The sequence below is a fragment of the Leptidea sinapis genome, chromosome 8 (assembly GCF_905404315.1).
Source record: "Leptidea sinapis chromosome 8, ilLepSina1.1, whole genome shotgun sequence".
In the NCBI taxonomy this organism is placed as follows: Eukaryota; Metazoa; Arthropoda; class Insecta; order Lepidoptera; family Pieridae; genus Leptidea; species Leptidea sinapis.
The window spans coordinates 286,270-314,224 of record NC_066272.1 but is presented as its reverse complement, the minus strand read 5'-3'; the positions used below and the strand labels follow the sequence as shown (position 1 = coordinate 314,224).

The following is a 27,955-nucleotide window of genomic DNA, read 5'->3' as shown; positions in this document are numbered from 1 at the left end:
TGATTGTAACGGACTTTACTTATTTCTCATGAAAACAGAGCACATGATTTTTTATACGAAACTCGGAATTTTCTGTCGAACCTCTTATATAAAAGTCCAAGACAGGAACATGTTTCAATGAAAAGGTATTCTTTATTTCAATATACGCGCCATCTGCATCAGTCTGTAATATAAGGAAAATTTTATTAAGGCCACGATTCAACGATAGTTTTATATTTATAACCTCAGGTACACGTTATTATTGTATTCTAAATTATTTATTCATTTGAATATGATACAGAATTACACATTTGAAGAATGAGAGTACAAACGAGCATACAGGTCACCTGATACCAAGTGATCAACTCCTCTTCCTCCTGCAAGGCAAAAATAGAGAAATCACACAGACCTTACGAAGTATGACAGATCATTGTACTCTTTGACCTCACGACTATTGGGAGCTTAATATTTTAGTTTAACTCTCCTGACATGACTTTAAGCTTACAACACAATATTATACTTAAAGATTTAAAATTTCCCTTAATTACCATTTATCTAGATTATAGATCTTAGAATATTAAAATGACCATATCATTTGATTGCTTGATTGAGAAGTTTGATTTTAACGGAACAATACATATGTTCAAGAGATCGTAAAGTAGACATTTGACTGAAATGTATATCTCCATGTGTCAATACAGTGAACCCATATAAAACATGGAAGCATTTCTGACGCTTTGAAATAGCGCATCTAAAACTATACTGCAGCGGGCATCCTACAAGCTTAGCCAAGATCACTAGGAACTTTCTTGGCTTTTTCCAACGTCAATGTCCGTTGGCAAACCGTTGGCAAAATGATCCCAATGCAATGCTGTTAAATTAAATTTATATAAAAACGCTGCTAAACTCGCAACTTCAAAGTTTCGTTTGATGAAAGGCTGAAAAATTTGAAAACCGCACTATGAAAGCTATACTCAAGCAAAACAAACGAATACACCGCTTAAAATAATGGCGTGGAATGCAAATGGATTACTTAAACACCAAAATGAATTGCAGGTAATCCTCGATATAGAAAATATTGATGTGTGTCTAATTTCTGAAACACAGTTTATGACGCACTCATATATAATTTAGAGGCTAAAAAATCTACCATGCCTTAGATCCGTATAATACAGCAAGAGACCAATATACTAACTTTCTAAAACGCCTTGGTAAAAGATTTATATTATTACGACTTCAATGCCGAAAATACACAGTGAGGCTCCAGGTTGACGACAACAAAAGACAAAGAATTATTAAGTGCAACAAGAGAGTTGAAATGTGAAGCAGCATCTACAGGACAGCCGAAATATTGGCCTTTTACCTGACCTGATGGACTTTTTTATAATAAAGAATTAATCAACCAGCTGCATAAGAACGTACCAAAATAATGTTATAAGTTCAGATCATTCTCCTATATACATAAAAATAAGTGACAATATCTTATTAAATTGTAAATAAATATACAAACTGGGATAGTTTTAAAATAGATTGAGACAATAATGTAAATTTAAATTTTCTACTTAAGACGCCTGAACAGCTAAATGCAGAAGTTGAAAACTTTGTGAAACTGATTCAACGCACAGCTTGGGACAATACTCCTAATTTAATTAAGAAAACAAAAACCAATTCTTATCCGTTAGATTAGAGAACTCATTGGAGAGATAAGAAGGTAAATAAATATTTGGCATCAGTCAAGAGGGCATCTTAAGGATAAAACAATTTTAAATAACTTAACAAAGAAAGTAAAACGCAAAATACAATATATTTCAATGATATTTCAACTAACAAATATCTGCAAAAGTTGTTGGTGTAATTTTATTATGCCTTAGAAGGTTAACTTTATGAATTCATATATTACTAGCTGACCCAGTAAACGTTGTATTGCCGATATTAAAATCGTGATACAAAAGCAACTGTTGATCGTAGATGGGTGAAAATTTGAAGTTGTATTTATTTATTAATGCCACATTATAAAAAAATTAAAACAAAAAATTTCGTCCAAAATTAAAAAAAAAAAATTAAGGGTGAACAACCCTAATTACTTAGGGGTATGAAAAATAGATGTTGGCCGATTCTCAGACCTACTCAATATGCTCACAAAATTTCATGAGAATCGGTCAAGCCGTTTCGGAGGAGTACGGGAACGAACATTGTGACACGAGAATTTTATATATAAGATATATAAACTTTTACCAGTGGGAGGATTCTTTGCACAGGATGCCGGCTAGATTATGGTTACCACAACGGCGCCTATTTCTGCCGTGAAACAGTAATGTGTAAGTAATGTTGTGTTTCGGTCTGAAGGGCGCCGTAGCTAGTAAATTACTGGGCAACTGAAACCTAACATCTTATGTCACAAGGTGACGTGCGCAATTGTAGTGTCACTCAGAATTTTTGGGTTTTTCAAGAATCCTGAGCGACACTTGCGGCAGCGGCATTGTAATGGGCGGGGCGTATCTACTTACATCAGGTGAACGTCGTGCTTGTCTTGTTCTTTATTAACATAAAAAAAGACTTAGTAAATAGTTGGTATAAATAAAAAATAAATATAAATCTTCTAATCCAAAAAAAAATAAGTCTGTAATTAATCTTATTTGTAATAAAGAATATTTGAAATTGAAAAAAAAAAAATTGTTGGTATATTAATCATTCATAATTTTCATTTGGTAGCAACAATAATAATATATAATAAAATACGTACGTTACAATTCGAATAATTTGTATATGTATAGTGTAAAGGAGTCATTTCTGTGGGTCTTGGTCCAATAATCACATCAGTGTTCAGAAGTAACTGTATATACTTGGTTACATCATAATTTGATATTTTACAAATATTCTTATCGTACACTCTGATTACTTGGTCAACATATTTCGATATGCTTTTAAGGTATTCAATATTTTCTAATGTTTTCTGAAATAAAACAAAATGTTAGTTTTTATGTATTAGGAAAATTATTGAAAGTATTGAAAAAAGCTTAAATATAATGCTGCAATATGTAGCGGGTATTTTCTATTTGATGACCAAAGAGTTAACGGCTGTCATCATTCGGAATACTATATGTATTATATCGATTTATGTTATATCTTATTTAAATATAAAAATTAATATTCTTTTAAAAATAAATTAAATATTTCTTGTTTCTTAACTTCTATAAAAACACACGCACTAAATAAAACCACGCTTTCTGTACGAACCGCATTAGCCCTCGTCAGAGTACCACATGACAAACAAGACGTTAACGAAGTAGATCGCGAAGTAGAACGTGGTTCACCCTCAGCCCTTCAGGTGACCAAATCAAACTCACTACAGCCAATGAAAACACTCATTATGTAGCTTCATTTCAAAAAGGCATCGGACATGCATTGAATAACGAGATTCATGAAGCAGACTTGTACATTTATCATTGTTTACTGAACGATTTAATACGAGTAAAACGAGGAGTCATAGCTAGTAGAGGATGTTATTATATTACCCAGTTATTACTAATCTATTAATCGATTTTGTCATTACAAAAATAAATAAAACATACAGAAATAATAAGTCTAATATCGATATAATTTAGGCACATGATTTATACACTAGTAGTTTTAAGTATTCAGTTACCTAAAGAATCAGCTTAAGTATTTATTAATTATTATTTATTTATTTTGGTTATACATTCGATGAGGCTCATAGTAATATCTCAAACCGATATCATCTGTCAACTTTAAATGCAACTTCTATCATTGTTTTTAACATTGACATAAGATTTTATTTCATTGCGAACGCTTGTTGAATGCTTTTGGTGTGTGGTACCAGCCGCGTTCCTTGAAGATTTAATTTTAAGATGTAGAAAATGACAAAATCAATAATTAATAAAGTAAATCAAATAATTTTTGTTTTTTATTTATTCTTTTTGTGGTCTCTTTTGACAAAAGGTTCTGATGAACTGAGAACCTCTTCCTTTTTTGAAGTTACTAAAACACCTGCACCGTTTGCAGGTGATATATCACAAGTAATTCAAGTGCATGGCCACAAGTGCCCCGTGGTATGCAAGCAACGTCGACCTCCACCGTTATCTTGAGCTGCCAACCATCGCTTAACATTTCCTAGAGACGAGTTTTTAACAACGCTTCTTTGACAAGGCAACCCTCCATCTGAACACCTTGGTGACGGAGCCATGCCACTATGTGTCACTACACCCGTGTGACACACATACACCGTCCTTGTCCATCCCTGTGACCGATCACACGGTCCTGAGACGGTATGCAACCCTCAAGCCGTAGCGCCCTCTAAGTGCGAAAGCGAGGCCGGCAAACTTTTGGGACCCAGTGGGAGAAATAATTTTACACTCTCTATCTCTTCATGTCAGAGAAATGCAGATAATAATAAGTATTAATTATAACGTAAAATAAATACGTGACAGATCTTACTCTGTCAGTCTTGCAATGGGTTACGCTGAAAACCCGCGATGTGGCACTCGCTGCAGCAAGTGCTGAGCGGTGTCCATTTTCGCATCACTCTTAAAAATAAATCTTACTATCATCATTGTGATGTCCACTGCTAGATAAAGGCCTCCCCCAGGGATCTCCACGACGATCGGTCCTGCGCTGCACTCATCCCACCTATTCCGGCAAACTTGACCAGGTCATCGGTTCATCTTGTGGGGGGGCATACCAACACTGCGTCGTCCGGTACGTGGTCATCATTCGAAGAATTTACTGCCCCAACGGCCATCTGTCCGTCGAACTAGGTGCCCTGCCCACTACCACTTCAGTTTCGCAATCAACTGGGCTATGTCGGTGACTTTGGTTCTCATAGGAGCCATGAGCTTTCAAATCAGGTCCATAGCTAACGACCAAGACTGCGTACTGTAAGTCATCACAAGCAACATACACTGCTTAAGAAGATTCGCCTTCAGACACTGCTATTTGGGATGAGAAAAATCTTACGGAACTTTCCGAAAGCTGCCCATCCGAGTTATTCCACAAGTCTAACTGAATTGTTTGTCTGAGGTAGACGTACTCGTTAAAAATTTCGAAAGTGCACTTCCCAAATGTTATGGGAGTAAATTCGACGTGGACATTAGACATGATCTTCGTCTTGTCCATGTTATTGTTTAGACCTACTCCTTGGGAAGGAGGGTACTCCTTGTATTGAGGCCATCTAGCATATGGCTTAAGTCTTCTATGGTCTCAGTCATGATTACGATATTGTCTGCAAATCCAAGGTGGGTGATGAATTCCCAGTTGATGTTAATCCCCAGCCCGGTCCAGTCCAGAAGCTTAAAGACATCTTTGCGTTAAAAGCGTTTTATCGCCCTTTTTGAAGAACTATTATACTTCTGTACAATGTGTATGTTGTGTAATCTTACTAGCTACAAGGTTGGCGTCAGGGTAAATGCTTGCAAAAAATATAAAATTTAATTTTTATAAATATATAATAACCATATTATAAAAATATGTAATATTAAAGCCCTTGGTACTTAGCCAGAAACCCTCATTCTGATATTGATAGTGTTGTCCTGGTTCAATGTTTCTTAAACAAACTTGTTGATGCTCGATGTCACAGTATATATCAGTGAATGGATCCACTGGATTAAGAAATACTGTCTCTGAAAATCAAGAAGATATAATTATTACAAATAAAATGTGAAACCACGGGCATATAAGCTCCTTTGTAGGCACAATGCACAATTATTATGTTCTTATCATAATAGACGAAAGAAAATTTTTCGAGAAGTATAAAAAAAAACGTATAAAAAACCCGACTTCAAAATCTGAAAGGTATAAAATAACTAAAAATTTAATTTAATACACCTCTTATGCAAATCTTTACCTTTAAAATTAATAAAATACTACTATATATTACCTATCGATAGGTAGCACAAATAAATAGCAGGTTTTAAAACGGTGCGATTGTGATGTTCCTCGTTTGCTCTTTACTATGTAGCACTACATCCGGGGACGTCCGCACGCAACCGATAGCCGATTAGAACTGGCCTTCCGCTGTACTGTACATTCGTTATATAGCACTCAACATCACACGGTTAATGTCACTGTTGATGTCATGACAGTGACAATGTTAACACATACTCAATTCAGACTAGATGTCAATACACTACAATAATATATACAACCTGAATGAAAACTCCTAAAAAAGCCGTACACAATAAACAATTGTTTACTCCAGATAGACAAAAATATTCAATAGGCCAAAATATGTAATAATTATATCTGGCATCTATTCTGCTCGAACTAATGAAGAATTACGTAAAGCGGATCATAAACCTCAATGTAATCGGTGTACATACATAAAAACAATACCGACCGAATTGAGAACCTCCTCCTTTTTGAAGTCGGTTAAAAATATATTAATGGCTGAGGAAAAGTATATTCATAATATGTAGTATATACACTTCGATCTCTAAACCAAATGAAGTACACCACTATTTAATGTAGAACTATCATACATAGTTTGTTGTGTAAATTATGTTTTGTATTTGTAGTAGCCTTGGTGGTTAACTTATATATAGGCAAGGTTCATAGATTAGACCCTAGTTTTCATATAAATAGATAACTTACCCTCCGTTGTGACATCTTCAATGTCTCGGCAAGTTTGGGCTGGATTTGATGAGGTTCCAGGAGTCTTTAGATCATTTTCCGAAGGAGTAAGGCCTGAAAATTTAATTTAATTTTAAATGAAGATTATATCACTTACAATATTAATAGTTTTTTCAAATTTAAGACATTTGATTATTTACTTTATTTATAGTTGGTAATAACATATTTTAATATGTGCCGTTATAATCGATGATAATACTGCAACTAGTAAATAGTTTTGAGGTAACTATCTTGAGGTAAACCTAACAAGCAGGTATAAATCTTGGCCTGGAAGAGCAAAGCGTTTTAACTTTCCTTTCTTAAATTTTGCTGAGTGACTAATTTTGTATGATTATGAACCCTGATTATTAATCAGTTCCACCCGACAATTTTCAATTTATTACTTGAATTAGCAGTAGAAATCGAAACAAAAGATTTGATTGGTAATGAAATCTCCAAATAAGCGATGATCTTCCAATCTTGCAATATACACAGCAACACCTCACGTGGCGAGTGAGTAAGGGTTTTGCTATTGTTTGGTGACAGGACCGTCATTTTACCTTTTTTGCACGCAGTAATTCCGCGTCTCATTTAAGTGTTTTTTTTTTAATTCGTCCACGTTAATTACGTTGCAATGAAAACCAATAACAACCAATGATAGCAGTGGATATTACCGAGATAGCGCAAAGAATTACTTTGTTGAAGTGATAATAACCAGGCCACATCACTCGAACAACTTCAATTCGGTGATAGAGAAGGTCCTCGAGTGGCAACCGCGGTTAGGAAGACGAATAGGGGCCCCCCACAAGATGGGCTGATGACTTCATAAAGGTAGCGAAGAAACATTGGATTAAAATCACCCGAGTTTGTATTGTGAAAAACTGGAGGATCTCAGCAGTTATAACATAAAGTAAAGTTACTGCTCCAAATAAGAGAAAAATCGGATTGCAACCTCCTACAGGACATCTCAAAACTCATAGACTGGGGCAGGGAGAACAAATTGAACTTCAACCCTGCTAAGTGATGTGTCTTTAGTTTTACCCGAGCCTGTAAACCTATATTGTATAACTACAAGATAGGTACGGATACAGTGCAGCGCGTGAAGCAGATACAGGATTTGCGTGTTTTGTTTATATAGGACTTGATGTTTAGAGGGCATGTTATTAAAACCTGCAAAAAGGCCTATACGAATTTAGGTTTGTTTTGGTTCACTCTAAAGAGTTTACTAATCTCACAACCGTCAAGGTACTGTATAATGCACTGTTAAGGAGTCGTTTGGAGTACAACTCGGCGATATGGGCCCCTTATGAGGATAAGTACAGGTTGATGTTAGAGCGTGTCCAAAACAAATTCGTTAGGCACCTATACTTCAAGTTATATGGAGTATACCCATTTTACCCACTTATGTACACGACACTGTTCGTGCTGGGTATGGTAGGGCATACTGAGTTGAGCGTTCGTAGGGACTTTTTTCTAGCAGAGTATGTGGTGAAGTTGTTGCGCGGTAAGGAGCACAACCTGGGAGTTCTGTGCTGCTTGAGTCTCCGTTTACCGGACCGGTACGTGTGGAGGCACCTCCACCCGTCACTACTACATTCCGATGGCAATTAATGTGTCGGCAAAGTCGCCTTTAACAAGAACCCTTCGCCATATAAATGAACTCCATAACAAAGTTGACATTTTTGGGTGTATGTGGAGTGAATTCGCAAGGGTATTTATTGTTCTATGTACTATGTTATGGTAAATAGTTGTTTGTTCAAGTTTTTTGTATTTTCTGGTGTAATGTTTGATTTATAATTATTGCTATTGCATGATTAGTTTTAGATTGATTTGTTTGTTGTTTGCATATGTTATTCTTGTTTTTTTTTTGTAACTGTCGCATTAGGTAATACCTGTTATGGTAGTTGCTGTGTGTGGTAAATAAAGTTAATAAATAATATGAGTACAGCATTCATCAGGTTTAATTCAATGAGATAGTGTAGCACCCAGATGTTAAGCTTTATTGGATAAACAGAATTATTTGAATAGATCATCTTCTTGAAACTTCGACTTCTCGTCATATATGCTGAGTTACCTATCTGCATCTTCAATATGCTAAACTACTTTTACAGGCACTGCGTAATGTCAATTAAAGTCACTACTATACGCGGCTATGGACGCCTTTTTCTATTTTTCATAGTAAAATTTAAAAAATCAATTTCAAATTATCAGCGCCACTTTGTAATAGTGGTTATAAAAACAACACCAGAGGCTAAGAGATGAGTTGCTGTTCATATATTTCATGCCACTCCAAAGGCCTCCCCTTTTTTTTCGTTGTTGTTGTTTTTAGTCGATTATTGATCTGGTCCAGAGTACTCTTTCAAAAGTAATTATTTCATTGTTCCACCTACGGCTGCCATTTTATTCCTTATGAGCTTCCTTGTACGGTGTTTCTGGGACGATACGGCATGGGTACCTTCAAAAAAAGCGCGTACACCTTCCTTGAAGGTGGGAAACGCTCCTGTGATTCCTCTGGTGTTGCAAGATAATGTGGGCAGCGGCGGTCATCACTTAACACCAGGTGACCCGTACGCTCATTTGTCCTCACTTTTGCACCACACATAAAAAAAATATTATTTTCAATAATTTTTAGGTACCTGTTGAGCACCGCTTACAACATCCTTCTTCACCCTTGTCACCTTTGTCACCCATGAAACCTTTATCACCCTGTATTTTAAAATTATTATTCTTTACTTATTTTAGTTTCCTCTTCCTCTCAATAATGGACCATTGTCGTGTATTGTTAACAGATTTTAAAAATTATCTCATGGCTGTCAACCTGTTGACTGATATTTTAAAGTGTGCTCTTTAGTAAAATTAATTGTGATACCAAATATAACTATATCGCCTCCTTTCATGGCGTACCTTCGTAAGTATTCAACACTATTATGTTTTATGGAATTTAGAAGGAAAAATAGGCCTCAAAAGTTGCAATGCGCTTTGATTTAATACAAAAAAAATCAGTTGTGTACAATTGTAATGTTCTTATTTATTGACTTATAACGCCAACATTGTGCTAAATTATTTTATTTGTACTCCGCTACAAACCCGTCATCACCCAAGGTTGATTTAAACAAATACACGTAGGTATTCCTTATTGCTATTTTCAAGATCTTTGCCGATTTTATTTATAAATGTTAATTTTTGTTTTTCACTTTACTGTCAATAGTGATTTTGTACCAGTGATATAATAATAATAAATAAAATCGTACTTTGAGTCCTGGAGCGCCCGTATCTCCCTTTTTACCTATGGCATATGCCCCTTTTTCTCCCTTTTCACCAATTTCTCCTTTAACTCCCTTTTCTCCTTTAGCACCAACAGGACCAGGAGGTCCCGCAATGCCTCTTTCTCCTTTAACACCGGGAGGACCTTGTAGTCCATTGGAACCAGGAGCTCCTTATTTATGAAAAATAAAATAATGAAAATGAAAGATACTTTCCTTGGTATATCTCTAATTAGCTTTATTTCTTCCGCAGTATGTTCATAAGCACATTGAGGAATTTTCTAGAAACTGTGACATTCATAATGTTAACATGAGGAACAAACATAAACTTGTTACGCCTACTGCTCGGTTGGGTCGAGTTAGTAAGTCTTTTGTTGGGCGATGTATATGCTTCTACAATATGATCCCAGAAAATGTACAAAACAAATGTGTTACGAAATTTAAAATAATTGTTAAAAAACGTTTGTATGGGAAAGTTTATTATAGCATAAACGATTTTCTTAATGACACCACGGTCTGGGAATAAAGCAAACACCCTCAGGCTCTTTAATTATAAATGTTTATTGTACGATATTACATTGTAATCCATATTTTATATTAAAAAAAAATCCCGCTGAGTTTCTTGCGCCCATTCTTCTCAGGTCTGAGGCAGTCTCTTTTGAATGGGTGGTAGTTTTTGACGTTTAATAAGTGATTTTAAATCCTATTTTGAATAAAAATATTTGAATTTGAATTTGAATATAATGGGACAAGTGACTGTAATTATAAAAGATTCATAAATATCACATAAATATATGTAAAACGGAAACGAATGCAATCAAAATATATAAGAAACCAAATGACTTATTTTTGTATTTAAAAAAATAATCAAAACACAAAATTATTCATAGTTTAAATTGTTTTAATTTGGTTTACTTACTTTTTATTTATATTTTAAACTAAATGACTTGCCAAACTTTAACGTTTAATGTCTTACAACCCGAGCTGGATTGAATTTGAATGAATCAAAATTGATATAATTGGATATTTGTAGCGCCCTTCGGCCGACCTGTGATCCTATTTGCATTACTCTATCAAAACTAGATCAGTTACAACAGCAGAACTAACATATTTGATATCATAATAGACAAATATCATCCAAAGCGTGTGTACAAAAGTAATATTAGGCAGTTAAGAACTGTTACTTACGAAACTTACAACCCGAGCTGGATTGAATTTGAATGAATCAAAATTGATATAATTGGATATTTGTAGCGCCCTTCGGCCGACCTGTGATTCTAATTGCATTACTCTATCAAAACTAGATCAGTTACAACAGCAGAACTAACATATTTGATATCATAATAGACAAATATCATCCAAAGCGTGTGTACAAAAGTAATATTAGGCAGTTAAGAACTGTTACTTACGACTTCAAAACAAACATTTACATAAACATTTTGTCGCGTAGCAACGCTTCGACGTATATGACGAGAGTTGTCAAACGTCATATCGTGCAGCAACGTACATGACGAGTGTTGTCAAACTTCAAGACATTGATAATTTCAACAGCTCCGTCAGCAATACTCATAGCTTTAGCGTAAAAGTGTTTACTGTAGACGCTGTAGACCCGGGTTCGATACACCTACCAGTGTATGGAATTTTTTGGGTTTTGAAATGTTAATGGAAATTTCTAGTAAGTTCAGGATCAAATCGAACAGAACAAAAGCGATGGAAAATGTGTAAGCAGGATAAAAATAGCTAAAAGAATTTTCTAGTACAATTTAAATTTAAAGATGGAATGGGAGAATCATTTTGAAAATAGAACAGATCCGGGGGTATATAAGCCGTACTAAGCGTGGCCTACGGCAGTTCTAGTTCTGACTCGAAAGTGTAAAGAAGAAGAAGAAGAAGAATAGAAGAAATAGTGAAAAGTTGAAGTGTTCCAAGAAGAAGAAGATAGAAGAGACTTAGTGTTTGGTACGGTGTGACGCGTTGAAGGTACCGCCGCCCACAAGAGGAACAGTGGCAGACCGGCGTAGTGCAAGTTCGAAAAAAAAGTGAACGTAAATAAGGACTCGTTCCTATAAGCGGAGTATTATTTCCAATCCCTGACCACCCCCGTGTCAATTGGTGTCAGAAGTGGGATTGGAAAGATGCCATTAGTGCCCAGGAACGAGAAGGGAGTGACCACGCGAGCGGGAGCAGCTGCCGCGGCCGAGGACGAGTCACAAGAAGCATCCGGCTCTGGACTCAGTGCGACCGTGTCAGCAACGCAGGCTCCTGTCGTTGACATCAGCGCGCTTATGCAGCAGATGGCCGCCATAATGCAAGAGCAAGCGCGTCGACAGGAGGAGCAAGCGCGCCGACAGGAGGAACAAGCGCGCCGACAGGAGGAAAAAGCGCACCGGCAGGAAGAGCAAGCACGCAGACAGGAAGAACAGCTACAGGGCTTGAAAGAGGAGCAAGAGCGCCAACAGGAGGAACAAGCACGCCGACAGGAAGAACAGCTGTTAGGCCTGCATGAAGGCCTCTCCAAAGACATTCTTTCCGTTGTGCAGAAAAACTCCGCCCGGATTGAAAGTGTGGAGAAGAAGATGGACGAAGATGAAGAAAACTTTCAATGTAAGATGGGAGAGATGGAATTAACCATTCATCAGCTCAGTGGGAGGGTCGTGTGTCCTTCAACCAACACAGGAGTCACCTGCGGAACCACATCGACCAGAAATTTAAAAGTACCTCCCTACGAAGGCAAGTCTTCCTGGGCTGCCTTCAAGCTACAATTGGAAACGGTCAGAAGAGCCTGCGGTTGGAGTGACCAAGACGCGCACTCTGCCCTCACACTGGCTCTCCGTGTCGATTCACTCTCCGAATTGGAAGCACTCGGCGCTGGGAAGCAGGAAATGACCTACACAGACCTTCTTGACGTGTTGGAGGCACGTTATGGCGATAAACACCTTGAGCACGTGTATCGGGCGCAACTTAAGGACCGCAGTGAAAGGGCCAACGAAACTGCAGCAGTGGTCCGTGGAAGCTGAGAAGCTAGTGCGTATAGCAAATCAGTCATCACCAGCTGCAATAGAAGAAATGTTGCTCTTAGTGTTCATCGATGGAATACGGGACGCCGAAGTAAGAGCAGCCGTACGATTGAGTCATCATACTTGCTTAAAGAAAGCGGAGGCACATGCGTTGGAAGTAGAATCGGTGCGCCACAATTCTCGGGCGTTGAGACTCCGTAAAATTGTACCAGCAGATTCCAGCCGAATGCGAGATTACAACCCGGTATGCTACGGCTGTTGGGAGCGAGGACACCTCAGGAGCACTTGCCCCAGACGTGAGCGCATAACGCGAGGTAGGGAGGATGCGACAATCTCAACGTCACCGCTGGAGCAACAGGAAAAGGCCAGAGCAGTAGGGTGGGCGCTGGCCGGTAAAAGGAAAACCTCAAGGATCTTCGTGAAGCAAGCATGTGACGGAAACACTTTGGTTATAGAAGGAATGATAAATGGAAAATCTTGCCGTTTCACTTTGGATACGGGAGCCTCACGTACAGTCGTTAGCCAAAGAAGACTAGAGAGCATCGGAAGACGACATATGCGAGAAAATGTAAACTCAACACTGACAACAGCTACAGGCCAGCGCATACCAGTCCAGGGAGAGAAGGTCGTGGCCATGAAACTCGGGGATACGTTGTACTGGCAAAAAGTGGTCATCGCGGATATCACAGATGACTGCATCATTGGGTTGGATTTTCTTCGAAATCATCAGTGTACCATTGACATGAAACATGGTGTATTGAAGCATGGAGGTGAAGAAATTCCAATAAAAGGCGGAAATTTTGGGAAAGTTTTGTGCTTAAGAGACACTTCTTTAAATCCGAGATCACAGACCCTAGTCCCGGTAGTCCTGCCAAGGGATGAAAGAGGAAGACCTTGTAAATGCGCTATAATAGAAAGAGAGACATCGGACATGACATGGATCCCAGCCAGGACTGTTGTGGGAAACTCCCAAATTGCGATGGTTCCCGTGTTTAATCCTCATGAGGACAAGCAAATCATTAGGAAAGGAACAGTGATCGGAGCTTGTGAGGAGATAGCTTGGTTAAGAAAGTGTGAAGAAGGGAGTAAGACCGGAGCTGCAAGCCAGGATGTGAACATACAGAAACTTCTTGATGGCTGTAAGGACAATCTTACCAAGCTGCAGTTAGTAAAAGTGAGAAATTTCCTGCTACGCTACTCCGGGATGTTTTCGAAGAACGACGGGGACATCGGAAGAACTGGTTTGGTGAAACACAAGATCGACACAGGAGACACTGTTCCGATACGGCAAAGACCACGACGTATTCCGTTTGCACGCGAACAAGAAGTGGAAGACATGATTCGGGATATGAAAGAAAATGGTGTGATAGAACCGTCATCGAGTCCATGGTGTTCTCCAGTGGTTCTGGTGAAGAAGAAGGGTGGATCAACTAGATTTTGTGTGGTGTTATATGAGATAGAGCAGAGTATCAGCAGTAGACTATGAGCAAATCAGTGCATTCACCATTATTTAATATAAGAAAACTATTTATAAATTAATTACAACTTTTTATGAGCATGACAACGTAATAACTGCTTTGTAGTCATAGTAACCAAAAGTCACTAATTTCTTCTTCTATGAGTAAGACCTCTATGATACTCCCCCTCACGATGACCTTCAGGTCTGAGTGACGCCTATCATCTTGAGAAGCTTTAACAATCTTGGTTGTGGTAATGCCTTTGTAAAAAGGTCTGCCTCCATATGTTCTGTGTCCTTGTAACGGATGGTCACTAATTTCTTCTGGACACAATCGCGTATAAAATGTTCCTTTATTCTGATATGTTTCGATCTCTTACAAGTCATTTGATTGTTTGCTAACATCTGTGCAGCCAAATTATCATTATAGATCGTAACAGTTTGTTGAAAAACTCCAATATCTTCCAACAGATATTTCAATTGTAAAGCTTCCTTCGTTGCTTCTGTCATCGCCATATATTCGGCTTCTGTTGTTGACAAAGCCACTGTTCTTTGTTTCTTTAATGCATAACTGATAAAGCCACCACCATACTTAAAAATATAACCGGTATATAAACGACGGTCAACGGTACATGCCGCCCAGTCAGCGTCCGCCATGCCTATTAGTGCCATTCCTGATTGTTTATATCTGATGGTTACATTCTTCGTTCCTTTTAAATAACGAATCACCCTTTTTGCAGCTTGCCAATGTGTATTATCAAAACATGTATTATATTGGCTCAAATAACTAACAGCAAACATTATATCTGGTCTTGTGGCTACAGCGAGGTACATTAGAGATCCAATTAACATTTGGTATGGTATATTCTCCATCTCTGTGAGTCCATTACCCTTCTCCAGTTTCAGACCAGTCTCCATGGGCGTTGACACTGGCTTACATTCAGCCATGTTGAACTTATTTATTAAATTTTTAATATAATTCTCCTGTGACAATGTTATTTCTCCCCCTACATGGGTGAATTGTATGCCCAGGCAATGATGGAGTGAACCCATATCTCGTAACTCAAAAACTTTTTGCAGTTTTGTTTTGACTTCTCGTAACAACATTTCTGATTTATATGCTAGTATTAAGTCATCCACATAAATGTTTGCAAACAGCTTTTCTCCTCCTTTTTCTAATATATACAAGCAAGGATCCGCTGAAGAATTCTTAAATCCGATTTCCAACAATTTCTCATGTAACTTTAAGAACCATTGTCTTCCTGCTTGTTTCAAACCATATATGGTTTTGTTTAGTTGACATATCCCATTATTTTTATATCTATTTATATCTAAAAGCATTTCTTTTGCTTTTTTAATCAACTCTATGTCTTTTCCATGTGCAATTATGTATTTTAAATATTTATCCAGATTTTTCGGCTTCTTCATATAAATTTGTTCATCTAAATCGCCGTTTAAAATGCAGTACACACGTCTAGTTGGGATAACTTAAATTTATTTTCAATTGCATGTGCAATAAGTATTCTAAGAGTACTCAATTTCGCAACAGGTGCAAATGTTTCAGTGTAATCAATTCCTTCTTTCTGATTAAACCCACGCGCCACAAGTCGTGCTTTTCCTCTATCTATTTCTCCCATTGCATTATATTTATATTTTAAAATCATTTTACTATCAATCAAATTTTTGCTTTCGTTCCTGTGTACAATTTTCATAGTATTATTTTTAAGATGAGATTCAATCTCGCTTATTATTGCATCTTCCCATTCATCCATGTTCTCGTCTATTTCACAGAGGAATGATTGTTCAGCATCCATCTCATAATGTTGATGCCATGCTGGTGGTTTTCTCTGTCTTTTATCAGTAGAACTAGTCGGATCTATTTCATCTGTTTCTGTATTTGCGTCAACAAATATTTCATCATTGTTCAATTCCTGGTCAGTTTCATCAATTTTATGTTCTTTCAAATCTTTATTATCTTCTTCATTCTCTTTTTCAGGAGAAAATATAATTTTTATTTCCTTTTTATTAACTACATCTTGTTTTTGTTCTCCTTTGATCTCGTTTTCATGAAACATTTTGTCCAGTATTTTGACATCTCTGCTAATCATTACCTGGTCTGTTTTTGGGTTGGAAATCCGGTATGCCTTGTGATTTTCCGAATATCCTACAAAAATTCCAGGTGTCGCTTTGGCTTCAAATTTTCCATTTTTCTTTCCATTTTTATGTACAAACGCCTTAGTTCCGAATATGTGAAAATGTCTCACTGACGGAACTCTCTTTACCCATTTTTCAAATGGAGTCACGTTATCAATACTTGTGCAAGGACTACGGTTTGTCAAATAGTTAGCTGTATTAATAGCTTCAGCCCAAAAAACTTCTTTCATATTGGCGTCTATCAACATACATCTAGCTTTATCAAGCAATGTGATATTTTTTCTTTCTGCTAAGCCATTCTGTTCTGGCGTGTATGGTGCGGAAAGTCTCCTTTTGATGCCATTCTCCTTCAAATATTTGTCAAAATTATTGTTCATATATTCTGTCCCATTGTCACTTTGTAAGCATACTATCTTCTTTTTGGTAAATCTTTCAGCCTCATTTTTGAATTCCTTAAATTTTGATAGAGTTTCATCCTTAGTTTTCATTGTATATACTCTTGTATATCTTGAATAATCATCTGTAAATGTGATGAAGTATTTGGAACCCCCTTTCGATGGCTGCCTCATGGGACCACATACATCAGTATGCACAATTTCTAATCTTTAATTTGTACGTTGCTCATTTTTAGGTGCATTAAACGGTAGTTTTGTTGCTTTGCCTTTATCACAGACTTCACATTCTTTAACTATGTCACTTTTATTAAATTCTAAGCCTTCCATAATTTTCTTATCAAGTGCTATTCTCATTTGTCCTTCATGTAGATGTGCTAACTTTCTATGCCATTGCTGCATTTTGCTTGCTTCGCTGTAATTAGCTTTCTCTTCTATGTTTTCTTTAACGTAGTACAAACCGGCTGAATGTCTCTGCTTTTAACAGAATTTTATTGTTTCGCATGACGGTAGCATTTTTTTGTTTAAATAAAACTGTTCCACCTTTGTCTGTTATTTTTCTAACTGACATTAGATTTGTAGTCAGCGATGGTACGTACAAGGCTTCAGTTAGTTTCAGATTTGGTATTTTATAGGTGTAAAGTTTTGCTGGACCTCGTCCTTCGATTTGTGCAAGACAGTTTTCTGATGCTAACCTTAACGTTTTGTTATCAGCTTTGTCCATATTAATGAATCTTTTCAATTCATGACTCATCTGTGACGTACATCCGCTGTCAAGACACCATTTCTTATTTTTTGCTTTATTATCAGACGTATTTAGGCATGTTTCTTCTGAGCAACATAGACTTGCATTATTTTTATTACCTTTGCTATAATATATGCTTTCTAGCGTATCCCAGACATCTTTACTTGTTTGACAATTTTTAACTTGTTTTAATTCGCCCGGTGATATTATGAGAAATAGCTCGGCTAATGCTAACTCATCTTTTTCCATATAGTCATTCAATGCATCACCTTCTCGCGTTGGTCTCTTAATTTTATTTGAAACATAGCTCCAAAGGCCAAGTTTTAATAGTACAGCTTTTGCATGGATCCTCCATTTATCGTAGTTTTCTCTTTTCAATTGTTCTATGTGCACGTGATTACTAATTTTTCTCTTTAATTCCCGTTTCTGGGCCCATAACCTGTTATATGAAATAGAGCAGAGTATCAGCAGTAGACTATGACTACAAAGCAGTTATTACGTTGTCATGCTCATAAAAAGCTGTAATTAATTTATAAAGTTGTTTTCTTATATTAAATAATGGTGAATGCACAGATTTGCTCATAGTCTACTGCTGATACTACTGTCATGTGGACTATCGGCGTTTGAACGATGTTACTAAGAAAGACAGGTATCCATTGCCAAGAATCGATGACCAATTAGATACACTTTGTGGCATGACGTGTTTCTCTACTCTTGATTTGAAAAGTGTCTACTGGCAAGTCGATCTTGACCCTAAAGACAAGGAGAAGACGGCCCTTTCAATCGGGGTTATGGCAGTTCAAAACCATGCCCTTTGGATAATGCATCGCCCCAGCTACTTTCGAAAGGTAGGTGGAGCATGTGCTGGCAGGTATGTTGGGAGAAACCTGCCTTGTCTACTTGGATGACATAATCATTATGGGATGAAGTTTTGAAGATCATCTTAAGACGCTCGAAAAGTCTTCGCAAAACTGCAGGGTACCAACTTGAAGTTGAGTCCAAAGATATGTTCCTTCTTTCAACGTCAGGTGAATTACGTGGGGCACGTTATCTCGGAGCAAGGCGTTGCGACGGATCCTGCCAAGATAAGTGCTGTCAAGGACTGGCCGACGCCGACAGAAAAGACACATGTGAGAGCTTTTCTAAGACTATGCTCTTATTATCGACGCTTTGTGAAAGGGTTTTCCGATGTTGCTAAGCCCTTACATCGACTGACGGAGGAGAAAAGAGCCTTTTCCTGGGATGAAGAATGCGAACTAGCTTTCTTAGAGTTGAAGAAAAGACTATGTGAATCACCTATCCTCAGATATCCTGACACAGAGGGAAGATTCATAGTGGATGCTGATGCAAACAACACCGGATTTGGTGGAGCACTTATCTCAGAAGAGAAAGATCGAGAAATTGTAATTGCATACTTTAGCAAATCTTTATCGAATCCGGAGAGAAACTACTGTGTAAGTCGTAGGGAGTTACTAGCCGTGGTAAAGACATTACAACATTTCAAAAAGTACTTGTTGGGTCGCAAATTCCTCGTAAGGACTGATCATGCCGCCTTGAAGTGGTTACTAGAATTCAAGAATCCGGAAGGACAAGTGGCCAGATGGATTGAGCAACTTCAAGAGTATGACTTTAAAATCGAGCATCGAGGAAGAAAAAGTTATGGAAATGCAGATGCGTTCATCAGGAGGAGAAAGAGAATTTTATGATCCGGCTGATCAGAACAGATTCGATCGACGAGAACTGGAGCAACGATGCAATGAGGAGAGCTCAGGAAAATGATAAGGATCTTCAACCACTTTTACATTGGCTTGCACGTGGATCAATTCAACCAAAATGGTCTGAATTGGCTAGACACAGTACGGCTTCTAAGAGTCTCTGGGCACAGTGTTTGGTGCGGTGTGACGCGTTGAAGGTACCGCCGCCCACAAGAGGAACAGCGGCAGACCGGCGTAGTGCAAGTTCGAAAAAAAAGTGAACGCAAATAAATACTCGTTCCTATAAGCGGAGTATTATTTCCAATCCCTGACCCACCCCCGTGTCAATATCAAACAAACGACACCTCTTTGTGACGTGTAAAGTACATTCCAACTAATATTTAAAAAACATGAAAAAAAAATTTAAAACAAATTTAAAACTCTGAAATTTTCTCATTAATATTATTATTATTGCAGCAAGCATACACTATGCAAGTAATATAAAAACACGGAATAATTTAAGAAATATTTTTCATAATTATCATCAAAATCAATGGCTTTGTCGATATTCCTCTGCGGTCAGTGCATGTACAGTCATGCTATGCTACCTTTATAAAAGAGGTTTATTAGTTTGAAACATTCAGTTGATATAAGAGTTAGTCTTACTTCAAAGGCTTTATTACATTACCCTCCTTGGTTTAATAATAAACTTATACAAGTATTGAATGAAAAAGAAAAATATCGAATACGTTATAAAAAATATAATAAAGAAATGGACAAAATACAATACAATATTTTAAAAGAAAGAACACGTAAAATTGTAGATAAATCTTATTCGGGCTATATTGAAAAAATACAAGAAAACAAGCAACCCTAAATCTTTCTGGACATATATCAAATCTAAACGTAACAACACTAGTACCATTCCATCCACGATGCAGTTACATCATAATTCAGCCAATGGTGGTTTCGAGTTCTTAATCTATCTGTGGATTATTTCTCTTCGGTTTATAATAAGCCACTTCATACAAACAACGTAAAAGATAGAAATATTATATAAATAGCGTCAGTAAATAAATCAAACACTAATCAAAACACCCAATTTTTTACGGTAAAGGATGTTGAACTGAAGTTAAAATCACTCAATAAAAATAAAGGTGCAGGACGTGATGAAATCCCTCCAATATTTTATAAGTACTGTGCTAAAGAGTTGTCATATCCACTAAGTTACATCTATAACGCCTCAATAAGTAACGGGTTATTTCCGAGGGAATGGAAAAAAGGCATAATAGTGTCTATTTTTAAAAAAGGTAATAAATGTGACATTGTTAATTATAGACCGATAACTATTTTATCAACTCCTGCAAAGATCTTTGAATCAATTTTATATCCTCACTTGTTTTGGCAAACTAAGCACCTTTTATCTGACAAACAACAAAGCTTTATAAAAATAAAGATCTACGACGTCAAACTTGTTAAACTTCACTAATAGAATTATAAATGAAATGAGTAATAATCATGAAGTTGACGTCATTTATAGCAACTTCAGTAAAGCATTCGATAAAGTGGACCATTTCCTACTAATAAAGAAACTTAGGGACATCTATGGCATGTCAGATGAATTACTGACATGGTTAACATCTTATTTGGCTTCACGACCACTTGTGGTTAAGGTTAGTGGTTATCATTCTCGGGATTTTTATCAGCTATCCGGGGTACCAGAAGTCTCACACTTAGACCCCTTATTATTTACCTTATACATAAATGATATCACTAAATTAATAAAATCAGAATATGAACTATACGCAGATGACCTAAAATTATACAGGACGGTAAAATGTTTTGAGGACCAAAAAATGCTACAAGATGATATCGACTATATCTACTTATGGTGTCAAAATAATAGCATGGAACTGAACGAAGGCAAATACAACTTTTTAAAATTTTCCAGAAAACATATTAAACTTAAAACTAGTTACAAGGTAAATGACGTGTTCATTGCTGAAAAAAATTATTTTAAAGATTTAGGCATTATATTAGATAGTGAACTAAGATTCAACAAACATATAGATCACATTGTTCGTAAGAGTTTTAAAATGCTAGGTTTTATTTTCCGTAATACGAAAGATTTTATTAGATTTTGTCAGATCTAATATAGAATATAACTCAGCTGTTTGGTGCCCATATTACAAAAAATATATATCACGAATAGAATCTGTACACAAAAAGTTTCTTTCAAAGTTAAGTTTTTTTGCAAATAAATATATCCGTAATGATAGCTATGATAACAGATTAAATACATTTCAAATGAGGTCTCTGCGAATACGTAGAAATGCTTCACAATTGCTGTGCTTATATAAACTTTTAAGCTATGATATGGTCTGTCCTTCCCTTTTATCACAAATCGGTTTTCATGTGCCTGCCTTCAATTGTCAGCTTAGTACTTTTTCCCCAATGCACATTAAATTCCACCACAGTAATTATGGCTTAAACTCTCCTCTACAGCTAATGTTCCAATTATATAATTGTATTTTTAATATATATGAAAACACTGATATCTTCTTTTCAAACTTTCTTAATTTTAAAAAACAAATTTATATTGCACTCCAAAATTAATAGATTTTTAAGTACATTGAAACTATTTTATTATATTTGTTTAATTCTTAGTGCATACGTTAATAAATTGTATTTAGTTGGTAAGCCTTTATGAATAAATAAAATAAAATAAATAAATTACGGTCAATTTTATGGTTTTCCTTACCTTTTTCAATTTTCGGTTCTTTAGCTTTTGGATCTTCCGTACCTTGAATGCCCTAAAAATAATATCAAAGACAAATATATTACCAAGAACAAAAAGAACACTGTTCAAGGAAGCTCACCCCACAGATCAGTTGAATGTGGTGTACAGTTTGTTGAAAACTACTGTGTGGAGTATTATGTGGCATGTCGTGCGCAGGAGGACGTGGGCGCCAGTCACCAGGTCAGAGATATCTTCAAAACACTGTGCTTGGTGAATGCGATACAAGAAGCATCCTGCTAATTTGGATTAAATTAAACCTCCTTATTGTGAGATCTCAGAATGAACATATTACATAATATAAAAAATATACAACATTAAATTGTTTGTATTTTTATTTGGCTTTTTAAGCAAAGGCAGAAAATTCCGGTATTTTGAAAAGTGTCACTTTGAAAAAAAATTAAGGCAATTTTATTTAAATCCAACGTAGCCAGCACGTTAAAATGTCAATGACTTACAGTCATTATCAAGCACAGTCTTCCGGAGATCTCTTTTAACTGATTACTGCTGTCGAAATCTAGTATGAATGAATATAAATTCGTCATAACTTTTCCTACGCAGTCTGATAATCTTACTTGTTAACATTAATAAGTGTGACATATCTTTATGGCGACCTCACCAAATGGCCCAACGGAAGACCATGTCTGGTTTTCAACCCAAGAAACTTGCTGAGTTTGGACCAATTTGTGATCTCAAAGCTTGTGGCTTTGAGGTCACATGAGGAGATTGTGATAAAGCTAAGCTTTGTGTTCAGTAAATAATCCTGAGTGTCAATTGGCACTGCAATGTAATGGCAGGGCGTATCACCAACCACAAGTTGTACGTCTAGATCGTATGGACTTGGGAGCCTTAAGCTTTCATTGCTTTCCTATAGTGTTAGATATTATAACCTTAAGATCATACTTTTCTTATTTCTATTAAATTACACATACTATAAACATTACTGCATGAAATGTTTATTACATACTAGCTGACCCGGCAAACGTTGTTTTGCCATATAAAGTATGATTCACGCGATAGTTTTATAAGTAATAAAATATTGCCTATATTATAGCCTGTACATCATTTTGTTCTATTCTCAATAGTTTTTGCAGCGCACCCAAAAATAGGTTTTCGATTTTACACCTTGTGTTACAAAATAGCAATTTTATTACGGATCCCTAATTTTGAAAAAAAAATAAACATAGCCTATAGCCTTCCTCGATAAATGGACTACCCAACACTGAAAGAATCATTCAAATCGGACCAGTAGTACCAGAGATTAGCGCGTTCAAACAAACAAACAAACAAACAAACAAACACTGCAGCTTTATAATATTAAGTATAGATTTTGTCTGAGATGTAATAATTAATCTACGAAAAATACTTACAATTGTCACGGAACATCCATCTGAAATAAAGGTAGTGGAATATGTATTAAAAGTTTTATTTCTCATATTATATTCTATCTTGGCGTGTCCAACTTGAAAATGCATTGTCCATTGACAATTTATTATATATTTATTTATCTTTAGTTTTAAAGTGAGGTTGGACCAAAGGAGATATTTGAGTATGCAAAAGCACTTGCAAAGAAGGTTTGATTATTCGAACTTCGATTATTTTATATATTTTTATGTAAATTAAATAACGTAGTTAAAGATAATTATAAGAACGTAGACGGCGGTTCGTATCCTCTACGTTCTGTTATATAGTGCTATACAAAATAAAAACCCGCGGAAGATAAGGTGATCAGTAACTAGTGTACCGCACGTCTCCTGTATGGTGCATCATTTTTACTTACGGTCAATTCACAATATGTACAAATAATTCAGTCAAACAACTGGGGTGAGTGGGCACGGGGTACCTAATGCTCATTAGTCGATCACATATCTTTTGTATTAGTTACAATATGTCTCGCGTTTCGTTGAAAACCGATAAATTTATATTTGTGAGCGGTTATATTATTTTAGTATAAAAATTGTTGTTCGCATGAAGAGAGTGGCAAGATGCGGGGTTGGTAATTAGTTCCTTGTAGGTACACTTGAACAATGTGTGTCCATTATAGGAAATAATCATAATAACATAATAAATAAAATTTTAATATTTGACTTATTATTGTAACAGAACAATTTCGGCAGTTCTATAAACGGTAGATTAATAAACACCCTGTAATTCCGTACTTGGAGAGATAATCGATATTTACAGGATACTTTAGGTGCAACTTGTCACCATATTCTACACTTGCACGTTACTACGTAAACAGAAACGCGGAAGAAAATCCACCAAAGTTGAGGGTCGCTCGCGTTGCCTGACAGTGACCGAACAAAATATGCTTACAAAAGTTGTTTAGCGTTTAGCTTTAATGAAAATAGTAACCGCGCGCTCCTGGCGCGCCGTAACTTTTTTCCCAGAATATTTACCGACGTACAAAAAACAGATAATATATTTAGACAAATATATTAAGGTTTATATACATATCAATAGACCAACATTTTGAGCTTCTCCGGAACTGTTACCACAATATCTTGAACATTTGTGAGCTCAATAATATTTTTAACAACTGGAGTAAATGTCAATATATATAAATAAATATATAGCAGACGAAGCATAATATTATGGTGTGATTTGAGGAATGTTCCATATTTCGGCTTTGTTTTTATATGAAGTGATGTGTATCTTATGTATAGAACGTCATTTCATAAACGTCTACGATAGGGCCCACATTACGACGAACTGCACCTGTCACACTGATGGTTTGAAAAATTAATTCAACCATCACTTACGACATTTTGTCAGATCAGGGTCATTATTTTAAAATATTAATTAATAATAGTGACAATATTCACCCATTTCAGTTTTAGTGAGACGACCGTCACCGCTGACAGACTGAAAAAAATATTCAAAGTAACATAATCGTAACTTATTTAGAAATCTACAAAATCAGTAAGTAGAAAGCAATCCAAGTAATTTTTTTTTTAATATTTTATTAATTTTATATTATCAATAATTCACTTGTATTTGCTTAAGATGGACATGAAAGAATTCTAAAGGATTCAATTTTGAGAAAATAAATGCCTTTTAAAGATTGTTACAGTGAAATTATTCAAAATAAACTAATAAAACATCTTATAATAGTAGTGTTTGTTTAATAACATCTAAACATAATATTATACAATAATATTTAAACATGAGGACGGTAATAAACGAAGAACTGTATCGACACCAAAAGATTAACCATTAATCATTAATCCATAATAGTCTGCTAACTTAAAGCATTGCTCATTCTCACTCTGTCCTCTTCTATTGACCTAAGTCAGAATGAGAAAAAACACTCCTAAGCGGCTGTTTAAAGTTAGCGCACCATTATGAATAAGGGGGTAAATTATTGTGAGATTTTTTGTTCTTCCTAACAAGATAAGTAATACTTACTTAAATAAATATAATATACTTACAACTTCAGGATTCGAGGACTGGGCTTTGTGACCTTTCAAATCTGAAACTGAAATTTTAATCTAGTTATTAATAAACTATACACAGTAAAATTATAAGAGTAAAATAATAATAATATGTGAAACTGAACGCCGCTTGCAGGCTATTTGTGTGCAACATCACTATATATTGTGACTACTCACCGATTCTCATATTATTAGTGTGTGTTGTACTATTAGATGTTAGTGAACCTTTCTTTTGTTACTTTTCATACTTGTTTGCTTTGTACGTAAATTACTTACTTTTTACTTTTAATATAATTTTCTCAGTATTTGAATTTTTAATTCTTTTGAGAAATAAAGATTCTTAAACCATATTATACACAAAGTCCTCCGCCGCGTTTTATTAATAATTAACGATATTTGTTGGAGAAGTCGGAAAAAATAAGCCGGCTGGAAGCTCTCTACAAAAATGAAGTCTAAGTCTCTTTGAGATAAAACAAAATAATATATTGTGGAATTGTGTATGTATTTAGTTAATTAATTGCAATGAAAAATTTTCTATCCTATACATTTATTGTATGCACGTTTCAAGGTCCTTTCACTTCATTCATTATTTTTAATGTTTTGACTCAGAAATTACATTAAGTAATTAAAATGTTGACTCAGAAATTACATTAAGTAATTTCTGAGTCAAAATTTGAAGTGTAACACAAAAACATAAGTTTTAAAAAAAGGCATTAAGTTTCGATGTCAATTTAAGTACAAATACTTTCATGCGCATTTTTGTTAAAAATATTTTCGATATAATATTTAGTATCATTAATTTGCAAAAAAATAATAAATCTTACTTGGACTTATTTCAGCTTCTTCACTAACTTTTAATGTAACAATCAAAAACACAACCACATAGAACTTCGTCTTCATTGTTAGAGCACTCTATTAAAACATGTATTATGTACTGCTCTGAAGATAATCGTGAACATAGTGGGTGATTTCATAATCCAAATATTTTCCCTATGTTAATTCCCATAATAACAAATTAGTCATTGTTGTTGTTACAATATTCAATCGCTATGTCTAAATTAGACTCAGTTTTGTTACATAAAACATTTTATAATACTAAGCAACTGTGCGTATACTTAGCCGTATACCTCTAACGTTATAACTTTACATGTCTTAATAATCGCGTAGTTACTAGTTAGACTGCCGAACTGCAGGCCTATTGCGTATCTTTGTCAATATCAGTGACCAACCGACACTGGTTGTACACCGAACTTTGATGATAACTAACAATTTCATAGCATTGGTATTACGTATCACATTCGGTGGATATCCCGTTACGGTGATTAACGGGAGAAGTGCTCTTCAATTAGGCGCATCACATCTCTATTTTTTATCGACTATTATACGGTCAAATAGTGTGACGCATTTTTAGTATTGGAATGCTACATTTTCGAGAACATTTTAATTTCATGGGGTTTATAAAGGTTTTTTTTTAATAATTTATTTAATGACCATGGATGCTTATTCTTAAGGCGAAATAATATAATGGTAGTAATAGGCCTGCTGATCACCTTGCGGAACTGGTTCCCCGCGGGGCTAGAAGCGCGGCGCGTAGGGTTTTCTTTGATTGTAGACCGACGCTTGCGCTCCGGCCAGAGACTAAGGCGTCGTTTGAGGCACACGAGACATCGACTCACACAACAAACCACGGATACGCGATCCGCGTATCGCTAATTATAACCTAGTCAGGAATGATCGCACCACCCGTATGGGTAATTAAAATAAATGTGGTCTCTACACTGTATACCTATTGATCCTCCAGTCCTCACTTACAACGAGGCCTCTGCCATCCGAGTCAGTATAATCACCAGCCGATCACTGTTATTACAGCTTATCTTCCGCCGAACAAACAAATATTACACACAGATATCGAAGCATTACTCGCCACGGGGCCGCAGTCATAGTGGGCGGCGATCTTAACGCCAAACACTCCAGCTGGAACAGTAGAGCCACTAATAGAAACGGAATCTTATTAGATTCTCTTACAGACACGCTAACCTTTTCAGTAATAGCACCTGACGAACCAACACGATATCCGGATATCGTCGCGCCCCGACCCGACATACTAGACGTTGCGTTACTTAAAAACGTAACGCTCAATGTAAATTCAAACGAAGTTTTTCACGAATTAGAGTCAGACCACCGGCCCGTCGTCTTAAATCTAGGCCCACCGGGTAACTTTCAACCACCAACGAAAACAGTGAACGGCTGGAAAAGGATCTCGAGACTATCAAGTCCGACGACCTTGACCTTATACCGGACGTCATCGACTCGGTTGAGACGGCTCACAGTGCTATCTCTCATGTGACGTCACACATCCAGAACAGGATCAATGCCTGCTCCAGGCAGATCCCGACGATG

The 27,955-nt window shown here is 36.2% G+C and overlaps 1 protein-coding gene across 2 annotated transcripts; it reads right to left on the bottom strand.

The window, feature by feature from the left end:
* On the bottom strand, positions 1–26,535 carry LOC126965636 (collagen alpha-1(II) chain-like). 2 transcript variants are annotated; one of them, XM_050809308.1, is made up of 11 exons: positions 26,380–26,535; positions 25,553–25,599; positions 24,947–24,986; positions 23,492–23,511; positions 22,086–22,137; positions 9,855–10,039; positions 9,240–9,309; positions 6,586–6,678; positions 5,449–5,615; positions 2,723–2,932; positions 1–163 (listed from the first exon to the last, which is right to left on the bottom strand). In XM_050809308.1, the coding sequence occupies exons 1-11, from the start codon at positions 26,453–26,455 to the stop codon at positions 20–22; spliced, it is 1,104 nt and encodes a 367-aa protein (XP_050665265.1). In that variant the 5' UTR covers positions 26,456–26,535; the 3' UTR covers positions 1–19. The 2 variants fall into 2 exon arrangements, with proteins under 2 accessions (XP_050665265.1, XP_050665266.1); XM_050809309.1 differs by having other exon boundaries at positions 25,553–25,593; positions 26,380–26,519.
* Positions 26,536–27,955: the final 1,420 nt, after the last annotated feature.